This window comes from Arachis duranensis, chromosome 2 (genome assembly GCF_000817695.3).
Source record: "Arachis duranensis cultivar V14167 chromosome 2, aradu.V14167.gnm2.J7QH, whole genome shotgun sequence".
NCBI lineage: Eukaryota > Viridiplantae > Streptophyta > Magnoliopsida > Fabales > Fabaceae > Arachis > Arachis duranensis.
This window is the reverse complement of record NC_029773.3, coordinates 49827117-49838595: the sequence shown is the minus strand read 5'-3', so window position 1 is coordinate 49838595 and position 11479 is coordinate 49827117. Positions and strand designations below refer to the sequence as shown.

The following is an 11479-nucleotide window of genomic DNA, read 5'->3' as shown; positions in this document are numbered from 1 at the left end:
GCGTTTAACGCTGGGATTTCTGAGGGTGACTTTGAACGCCGGTTTGGGCCATCAAATCTTGGGCAAAGTATGGACTATCATATATTGCTGGAAAGCCCAGGATGTCTACTTTCCAACGCCGTTGAGAGCGCGCCAATTGGGCTTCTGTAGCTCCAGAAAATCCACTTCGAGTGCAGGGAGGTCAGAATCCAACAGCATCTGCAGTCCTTTTTAGTCTCTGAATCAGATTTTTGCTCAGGTCCCTCAATTTCAGCCAGAAAATACCTGAAATCACAGAAAAACACACAAACTCATAGTAAAGTCCAGAAAAGTGAATTTTAACTAAAAACTAATAAAAATATACTAAAAACTAACTATATCATAACAAAAACATACTAAAAACAATGCCAAAAAGTATACAAATTATCCGCTCATCACCCATAAACCAAGAAAAACGCACAGTCAACAGACTTCTCTGACAGTATCCCTTCAACACACAGCCATCGCTCACCTTTATAGCAATTTTGCATTTTAAAGAAGCCATCATCCCACATTAATAACAAGTTGCCAGAGGCACCATCAGACTCCACATATTCCCATCCCATACTTCCACTCCCCCATATTTTTGACACATCAAACCTTGTCACTAGCTGTCTTTTAGTCTCTACCAGACCTAACATATCCATCCTATGTTTCCTTCTAAGTTCTTTTACCATTCTCAGCTTCCCGTCACCCCTTAACCCCCTAATATTCCATGAACTGATAATCATTTTGAAATATAATTACACACCTTTTTGATATTCTTCGGCCTGCTTCGTCTTGCTTTAGCCTTCTGTTTTGCCACTCTTCTCTTACGAGCAATCTCTTCATTCTGTTCTTGGAGGATAGCCATAATGTCTTCCTCATCATCAAGTAGCATTGCTCCAGACTCTTTTGCAAGCTCCCATGTCTTGTGGTTTTCCAGCACTTGTTCACCCAAAGTTTCATAATCATGACTACTGATCTCATTATCATTAAGGTGTGTTTGTTTCCCTTTATAATTACCTCTAACACCATACCCCTCCTCCATATTCTGCAAGGGTCTACTCTTAGCACTACCCAAATTAGTTCCCAATCCTGGCTTCCCTGTGGTTACATTATCACCAGCAACTGTTTCATGGTAGTCATCATCACTATGCCGATTCCCCCCTCGACCGGTTGAACCCTCTGGTGGTTCATCACAGCCTCATCCTCCCTAGCAACGTATTTTCCCAACTCATAAGCCCCTGCCGTTATCCCTTTGTCGTCTCTTAACAAACTCACGGTAGTTTCTATGTACTAATATGTTGAGTTTCCTCCCTATTGGAATGCCTTCCATGTACACCTTCACAAACAGGCTTCCATCACATTCTTCATAAGCGCTGAGTGCAAGCATCAGATTCAAAGAAGCAGTTGAAGAAATGTTAGAAAAAGAGGAACAAGTAGTAGCAGCTTTTCTTCCCATGCTAATAAAAAATGGTAATAGTAGGTAGCACTATCACAATTGCACCAAGCCTCTTATTTTTATCTCCCTTTAAATAATAACAAGAGAACCTAGAACCCAGATTTTATATTCCTATTCCTATTGCTATTGTTGATGATACTAAAGGTTATATGCATCATAAATGACACAACAAACAACAGAGTCATATGAAAATGATTTTCCAAACACACTTCTCTTCTTCTGCTTCATTCTGTTATCCAATTAGCTAGAAATATAATGGATACTCTTCCAAAAAAGGGGCTAACTTAATTTAAAAATCTAAGAACATAGTTGGTAGCATTCAACAATCAGAAAAGGAGTAGCTTAATTTCAGATGCAAAAAAATACTCCTCAAAATAGTCACGGTTTTTTTCGGAATCAAAGCAGCAAGTATATCAAAAATTCAAAATCACTTCAGAAAATAACAACAACAACAACAGATGAAATGAAAGAAAAAGAAAGAAAGGGAAGGAATGGCGCCAACCTTGCGAATGGAATCCAAAAAATGGAAGTGGCGGGATTAGAACAAAACTAGAAATGCTGAGATCATAGCCTAGATGTTGCCAGTACATCTAACAGAACGATTCACTCCTCCATTGGTCATTTTAGCAATTATCTGTTGAACAATATTAACATCATAGTCTTTTTCATTTTAGAAGAGTCAAGTTTCTCTATATATAGATAGGTGGAACAGATCAAAGGCTTTTTAGTTTGTTATTTTAGGATCGATTTATATGGAGGTTTAGTTAAAAATTCTCCGGATAAGCTCAAATAAATGCCAATTAAAAAACAGTTCAATTCAGATGGGATAAAATGAGATCTTTGGACTCATTTGAAATAGATTGTTAGTTTGAAAGACTTTATTAAAATTCAACTTTAGAGAAAATTTTCGTTTTTTGCTATTTTATAAAAAAATAAATAAATTATACTAAAAAGAAAATATAACAATAAGAGAGAAGAATTATTTCTGGAGTATTAAGAAGAGTAGTTGTGATTTTAAGACAAAATAGAAAGAGAAAGAATTTAAATTTAAAACTAAAATGAAAAAAATTGAAGAGTTACCTTATTGATGAAGCAGCTTTAGCTTCCACAGTTCCACAGAATTGTTGAGATAAACATTGCCACTTGAAGAAGTGACGTGTTCTTTGTTTGTGAAGTGATATCAATTATCATAACAAAAGCAAAATCCAAATCAGAACAAAAGCAAAATCCCTAACCAAATATCAGTACAGAAAGAGAGAATAAAATATGTACCAAAATCATTTTAATTAAGCAGAGAAAGAATATTAGCAGAAAAATAATATATTAAGAATTCATGAAGCAGCAAATTATGACCAGAATAAACATGACCAGAATTTCTAGATTTAGAAAATAGGATATTACAATTAGGTCATGATTTACACCTGAAATTGGGGATTTCCGAATGAAACTGAAGTTGGCTTTGAAAAGAGTTCAGTAACAGTCAAAAAACGATACCTGGTTCTTGTGAGCTCAATTGAGAGAGAGAGTGGAGAAGGGCCAAAGTAGGAGGATCGATGACAGCAACAGAGAGAATGAGCGACGACGGCACGTCAGCAACGGAGCGACGTGACGACGGCACAACCGTGAAGTGAGTTAAATTGTGTTTCTGAATGCAGAAAAGAAGTGGAATGAAAAAAAGAAAAGATAAGGATAAAATTGTGTTTCTGAACTTGGAGCAGGAAGTGGGCGCGGGCTGGTGTTTTTAGCAATAAAAATTGACGATTAATTTATAACCCACAAACTATCCGGCAAGTGCATTGGGTCGTACTAAGTAATACCTCAGGTGAGTGAGGGTCGATCCCATGAGGATTGATGGACTAAGCAACAATGGTTAAATGATTTACTTAGTTAGGTGGTGCACGAAATTGTGATCTCTGACAACGGCACAAAAAACTTGGTACACGCGATCGTAATCTCAACACTTTTCTCATAATTCTGCACAACTAACCAGCAAGTGCACTGGGTCGTCCAAGTAATACCTTACGTGAGTAAGGGTCGATCCCACGGAGATTGTCGGCTTGAAGCAAGCTATGGTCATCTTGTAAATCTCTGTCAGACAGATTCAAATGGTTATGAAGCTTTGATAATTAAAAGATAAATAAATATAAAATAAAGATAGAGATACTTATGTAATTCATTAGTGGGAATTTCAGATAAGCGTATGGAGATGCATTATTCCTTTTGAATCTCTGATCTCCTACTATCTTCATTCAATCATTCATACTCCTTTCCATGGCAAGCTGTATGTTGGGGATCACCGTTGTCAATGGCTACCTCCCGTCCTCTCAGTGAAAATGGTCCTCTACGGTTTCTATACAGCTAATCAACTTTCAGATTTCTCGTCTCGGATGAAAAATACCAGGCACAGCTACCGCATGGCTAATCAGCTATTGGTTCTCAATCATGTCAGAATAAGATCCAATGATCCTTTTTGCGTTTGTCACTACGCCCCACAGTCGCGAGTTTGAAGCTCGTCACAACCATCCCTTCCCAGATCCTACTCGAAATACCACAGACAAGGTTTAGACTTTTCAGATCTCAGGAATGCTGCCAAATGTTTCTAGCCTGTACCATGAAGGTTCTAATCTCATATTCAGATGCCCCATTATCATAAGGGAAACGATGTGAATCGTTGATTAGAAACCCAAGAGATACACACTCTAGCTTTCGTAGGTAGAACGGAAGTGGTTGTCAGGCACGCGTTCATAAATTGAGAATGGTGATGAGTGTCACAGATCATCACATTCATCAGGTTGAAGTGCGAGTGAACATCTTAGAATAGGAACAAACTTGAATTGAATAGAAAACAGTAGTAATTGCATTAATACTCGAGGGACAGTAGAGCTCCACACCTTAATCTATGAGGTGTAGAAACTCCACCATTGAAAATACACAAGTAAAAAATAGTCTAGGCTGGCCATTGAGGACTATAATGTTCCAAAGATAAAAATACAATGTAAAAGGTCCTATTTATACTAGACTAGTTACTAGGGTTTACAAAAATAAGTAAATGATGCAGAAATCAACTTCCGGGCCCACTTGGTGTGTCCTTGGGCTGAGCATTAAAGCTTTCATGTGTAGAGACTTTTCTTGGAGTTAAACGCCAGCTTTTATGCCAGTTTGGGCGTTTAACTCCAGCTTGTATCCTATTTCTGGCGTTTAATGCCAGAATAGGGCAGGAAGTTGATGTTTGAACGTCAGTTTGCGTCATCAAAAATCGGGCAAAGTATGGACTATTACATATTGCTGGAAAGCCCTGGATTTCTACTTTCCAACTCAATTGAAAGAGTGCAAATTGGGTTTTTGTAGCTCCAGAAAATCTATTTTGACTGCAGGGAGGTCAAAATCCAACAGCATCTGCAGTCCTTTTTCAGCATTTGAATTAGATTTTTACTCAGGTCTCTCAATTTCAGCCAGAAAATAGCTGAAATCACAGAATAACACACAAACTCATAGTAAAGTCCAGAAATGTGAATTTTGCTTAAAAACTAATAAAAATATACAAAAAAGTAACTAAATCATACTAAAAACTACCTAAAAACAATGCCAAAAAGCGTATAAATTATCCGCTCATCATTAGGCAAGCAGAAAATGGTTTTGAGATGTTCAAAAGGTTTAAAAGTGACTTCAAAATATCAGAAGACAGAAAGTAATTAAGTTGAAAACAAAATATGGGAGAAAACAGTTAAGGCTTCAGAGTTATCTATTTTCTGGATTGACTTTTCTTATTAACTATTTTAATCATGCAAGATCTAATTCATGGCAAAGTATTTGTAACTAGACCCTAATTCCTTAGACCTTCCTAGTCTCCTCCAAAATTCATCAACTGCCAATTCCTTGGTCAATCAATTTCAATTAGAGGGTGATGATCAAATTCCAGTTTATATGCCACAAGAATCCTAATTATCCAAAAATAAGGGGATTATATGTCACGTATCCCGTTAAATACAAACAAGTAGAAATTCAGGATAATATGTTTTCAAGCTGTTGTTCAAGTAAAGAGCTTTTCCAAGTTATACAAGAACTCAATTAGAACATGGGTCATGCTTCCGTTCCACCCAAATTCATAAAATAAAGAACGAAAACAATTATTGAAATATAAATCAAAACATGAATTAAAATAAAAAAAATAATTGTATCAATCCATACAATAGATAGAGCTTCTAACCTTAACAATGGAGGTTTAGTTGCTCATGACTCAGAGAAAATAAGGATTCAGGTAAATTGTAGAATACGGAATGTAAATTGGTATAGAATTCCCTAATGGAAAACCCGGAATCCCCTGAAGAAGAAAAGTTTTTCCTTTTTATAACTAATCCTAATTTATTTAAAATATAATATCTAAAATTAAGATAATATCTTTTCCTATTTTCAAATTCAAATTTGAATCAGAATCAATTAAATAATCCATGCCTTGTAACGTGGGGACCACTTGGCTTCACTGGATCTGCGCCTAACTTGGCAGAGAGTTGTGCCTTACTTGAGTGCCAAAATGGGGCCCGAAAATTGCCCCCAGCGTTTTCTACGTTTTCTGCACGTGGCGCATATCATGCGTACGCGTCAGTCACGCGTACAGGTCGCTGATCTATTCTGCGTGTCACGCGTACGTGTCAGGTACGCGTACGCGTCGCTGTGCAACTTCGCTTTTCACGCGTACGCGTCAGGCACGCGCACGCGTCGCCAAGGAAAGCTCCAAATCATGCGCACGCGACACTCCTCGATGTCATCTCCTTTAATTCTTGTGCTGCAGAAACTCTATCAAATCCAGCTGAATGCTACCTAAAATAAACAGAATTGCACAAGACTCAAAGTAGCATCCATAGTGGCTAAAAGACAATTTATTCTTGATTAAACTTAACAATTTAAATACAAATTCACTTGGAAAAGATAAGAAAGATGTTCATGCATCACAACACTAAACTTGAATTGTTGCTTGTCCTCAAGCAACCAAAACTAACATTGGCTTAGGATGTGAATTTGCATGAGAATGAGAGTTTGATTAAGCTCATGTATCTTCTTAAAATGGGGTTATTCATTGTAATTTTGAACAATTTTGGCATTTCACTCTCTTTTGAATAAGAGGAATGTCAGTGTTAGTCGGAATTAGAATTCGGATCATATTATGAATTCTCTGATCTTTATACTCCAGTTTAATCTTTAAACACAGCATGATTTTCTTTAATTTATTTTTCTTTAGTGCTTTGCACCTTGAGCCTAACCGTGACTTTAAATGTTTTGTCTCAAGGGTTACTTGACACAGAAACACCACAAGCACTTAACTGGGGAATTTCCTTTAAGTTCTGATTTTTCTTTCAGTTACTCCCAGACAGTGGTGCTCAAAGCCATTGGCATACTCGGTTAAACGCCCTTGGTCTCGACTCTAAGTGTTCTGTCTCAAGGATTACTTGACACAATCACACCACAAGCATATGACTAGCAAAACAACTCTTTGAGCTTTTAATCATGTCTGACCTCCCTAGTCATTGATGCACAGAGCCTTGGACCTCGCTTTTATAGTTTCTTTTTTTCTCTTTTTTTCTTTTTTTTGTTGTTTCTTTTGCTTCAAGAATTAATTTTTTTTATTTCAGAGAAGTCATAATAATTCTCTAAATTCCTGTTCCTTATACATCAACATTCTTTGATTCAAATTCAAATATGTACTGTTCATGTCATGCATTCAAAATCACAAATAATACCACCACAATTAAGTAAATAAGACTACTCTTAAATATAAATTAATTTCTCATGCAACACATCACTTCTTTTTCTTTTGAATTCAAATTTTAGTGAGCAATACATGAGAAATTTTTTTTTACTAAAAGTACTAAAGATCATGCAAGCAATCAAAGCAACAGAAAATAGACGAAAGAAGGATAAAAAGATAAAAGAAGGATAAAAAGATAAAAGAACAAGAGAGAGTTAGGATTTAGGAAGGGGATGATTTGAAATCAGGCGCTGAGGTGGTTTAATTGGGCGTCGCATGCGACGCGTACGCGTGAGGCACGCATATGCGTGGATCGCACGAACCTCAAGCGACGCGTACGCGTTGAGGACGCGTCTGCATGGTGGGGCTTGTGCGCCCAGCATAATTCTAGCCCCACACCAGCATAACTCTCTGTCCAAACACCTTTTACGCTGATTTTACACATCCACGCGTGTGCGTGCTTGACGCGTACGCGTGGAGTGCCAAAATTGTAATTGATGCGCACGCGTCATGGACGCGTACGCGTGATCAAATTTTTGCGCAAGGCACACTTCCTTCGCTAATCCCGCGCAACTCTCTGTTCACTTTTATTTTTCACGCACACACATATGACGCGTACGCGTCAGCGACGCTTGCGCGTCGTGTGCTCATTTTTTTTGAAGTGTCCGGTTCCTGTTCAAAAATAGCTGTATGATCAGAAAAATAGTGAAAACTCAATAAAAATCAAATTAGTAAGAAAACTACTACTACGAAAAACAACTAAGAATGAAAAGGAGCGATCATACCACGGTGGGTTGTCTCCCACCTAGCACTTTTAGTTAAAGTCCTTAAGTTGGACATGTGGTGAGCTCCTTGTCATGGTGGCTTGTGCTTGTACTGATCTAGGAATCTCCACCAATGTTTGTAATTCCAATTGCCACCGGGATTCCAAGCTAGGCGCATAACGCCTTCGAGCAAGTTGAAGCAAGTGACAAGGCCCCAAGAGTGTTGATTGTGGGAATGAATTCCAGGGTCCCAAACCTTGCTTTTACACATGTCTTCTTATGGATCCCCATTGTTCCCACCGGGTGGCAAGCAATCTGAATTCTCACAGAGACATCCAAATAACCTTCTAGACCCATTCAATTGAGCTCTACACCAATCCTTGCACTTCAATTTGGAGCATGCAACCATATTGAACCTTGCTTGACAACTCTTGCCACTAACCATCTTCCTCTTACTCTTAATGCCACAAAGAGCTCTTAGTTGACCATCCGTCTCCAGTAGACCATATTCAAGTGGAAAAGTAAGGATAGGAATTTTACCCACTTGAATGTTGTATTGGATGGTGATGGCTTTGGAAGAGGTCTTGCAAGCTCCACTCCCTTGTGTTCTTCTTTGAATTCTTCTACCTCTTTGCAAGCTTCTTCAATTTTAACCTCTTCCTCTTGGTAGCTTTCTTCTAATTCAATCTCTTTTTCATTGTTTACCAAGGGCATGGGAGGTTGTGCATCTTCCTCTTCTTCCATATGTGAGGGTGGAAAGTTCTCTAATTCACTGGAGTATAAACTCCTAGTATAAACCCCTTTGATTGGTTTCCTCACTTTCTTCCATAGGATCTTGCATTGTATCTCTTGGGAAGGAATTTGCTTGTTCCTCTTCTTGGTTCTTGATCATTGTCTGCACATATTTCTCTATATTTTTTACACTTGTCTTTATATCATGTAGGAATTCTTTCATGAGAAGCTCAAGATCTGATGGTATTTGAGATGAATAAGGAGATGGTGGCTCTTGATATGCATAAGAAAGAGATGATGGTTCATGATAAGTGTAAAAAGAGGATAGTTCTTGGTATGAATAGGAAGATGGTGGCTCTTGATATGGGTAGAAGGATGATGGTTCTCGATATGGATAGAGATGTGGTAGTTCTTGGTATGAATATGGAGATGGTGGTTCTTGATATGAATATGGAGGTGGTGGCTCTAGATAGTTGGAACATGGAGCATTGAAGTTTCTTTGGTTTTGACTTTGGCAACCAAAATTTAGATAGTTCCTCCATCCACCATAATATGAATCACTACTTGGGTGTGAGTAGTAACCCAGGTGATCTCTCTCCATTATTTTTTCTTAGCACAAAACACCAAAAAGGATTAAACGCACCATGTGGTAAACAGGAAAACAAAGAAGAAAGAACAGAATTCTAAGAATTAAAATAAAACTAACTAGGAAACACCAAACTTAATTTCAGAAATTAAGAAAAATATTGGTGTTATTTATTTATTTAAATTTTTTTCGAAATTTTTTTAAATAAAATTTAAATAAAATTAAAACTAAAATGCCTAATATAAGCAATCAAACAACTAATAGTTGTTAATCACAGTCAATCCTCGGCAACGGCGCCAAAAATTTGGTGCGGTAATTTATAACCCACAAACTATCCGACAAGCGCGCCAGGTCGTACCAAGTAATACCTCAGGTGAGTGAGGGTCGATCCCACAAGGATTGATGGACTAAGCAACAATGGCTAAATGATTTACTTAGTTAGGCAAGCAGAAAATGGTTTTGAGATGTTCAAAAGGTTTAAAAAATGACTTCAAAATATCAGAAGGCTGCAAGTAACTAAGTTGAAAATAAAATATGGGAGAAAATAGTTAAGGCTTCAGAGTTATCTATTTTCTGGATTGACTTTTCTTATTAACTATTTTAATCATGCAAGATTTAATTCATGGCAAACTATTTGTGATTAGACCCTAATTCCTTAGACCTTCCTAGTCTCATCTAAAATTCATCAACGGCCAATTTCTTGGTCAATTAATTCCAATTAGAGGGTGATGATCAAATTCCAGTTTATATGCCACAAGAATCCTAATTATCCAAAAATAAGGAGATTATATATCACGTATCCCGTTAAATACAAACAATTAGAAATTCAGGATAATATGTTTTCAAGCTGTTGTTCAAGTAAAGAGCTTTTCCAAGTTATACAATTAGAACATAGGTCATACTTCCGTTCTATCCAAATTCATAAAATGAAGAACAAAAACAATTATTGAAATATAAATCAAAACATGAATTAAAATAGAAAAATAATAGTATCAATCCATACAATAGATAGAGCTCCTAACCTTAACAGTGGAGGTTTAGTTGCTCATGACTCAAAGAAAATAAGGATTCAGGTAAACTATAGAATACGGAATGTAAATTGGTATAGAATTCCCTAATAGAATCCCCCGGAATCCCCTAAAGAAGAAAAGTTTTTCCTTTTTATAACTAATCCTAATTAATTTAAAATCTAATATCAAAAATTAAGATAATATCGCTTCTTATTTTCAAATTCAAATTTGAATCATAATCAATTAAATAATACACGCCTTGTAACGTGGGGACCACTTGGCTTCACTGGATCCGCGCCTAACTTGGCAGAGAGCTACGCCTTACTTGAGTGCCAAAATGGGGCCCAGAAATCGCCCCCAGCGTTTTCTGCGTTTTCTGCACGTGGCGCATGTCACGTGTACACGTCAGTCACGCATACGCATCGCTGGTCTATTCTGCATGTCACACGTACGCGTCGCTGTGCAATTTCACTTTTCACGCATACGCGTCAGGCACGCGCACGCGTCGCCATTGAAAGCTCCAAATCATGCGCACACGTCAGGTTCGTGCACGCGTCACTCCTCGATGTCATCTCCTTTAATTCTTGTGCTGCAAAAACTCCATCAAATCCAGCTGAATGCTACCTAAAATAAACAAAATTGCACAAGATTCAAAGTAGCATCCATAGTGGCTAAAAGATAATTAATTCTTGATTAAACTTAATAATTTAAATATAAATTCACTAGAAAAAGATAAGAAAGATGCTCGCGCATCAACGATGTATATGTCGATTTTATTTTGAAAAAAAGCAACATCTTTAGCGTCTATTTTATACATTAATTCCACACAATCTATTTGATTTTAAAAAGCAATTTGGACTGTTCAAATTTATCGATGGAAACGTTGTTGATATTTTAAATATAAAAATAGACACCATGTCTGTTGATTTTAATATAAAAGTATTTTCAACCCCCGCTTCGTCGACAATATAATGATAGTTAAAAGAGATTTAATGCATCATCAAAAAATCGATGACCAGGCTGTCAATTTTATTATTTTATTTTTAATTATTTTTTTTAAAATATCGACAGCAGACCGTCGAAAAATATCGACGAGAGAGATGGTCGTCGATTTTTTGCGTCGATAAATACACTTTTTCTTGTATTAAATAGTACAATTAATTTAACTATAATTCAACTAAA

At 37.0% G+C, this 11479-nt stretch overlaps 1 protein-coding gene across 1 annotated transcript in view; it reads right to left on the bottom strand.

The window, feature by feature from the left end:
* LOC127744859 (auxin-responsive protein IAA20-like) overlaps positions 1–1336 on the bottom strand; it is a 14114-nt gene extending 12778 nt beyond the window's left edge. The window contains exon 1 of the mRNA XM_052257621.1: positions 1278–1336. Within this exon, the coding sequence (XP_052113581.1) occupies positions 1278–1336 (59 nt within the window). The remainder of the gene's footprint in view (positions 1–1277) is intronic.
* Positions 1337–11479: the final 10143 nt, after the last annotated feature.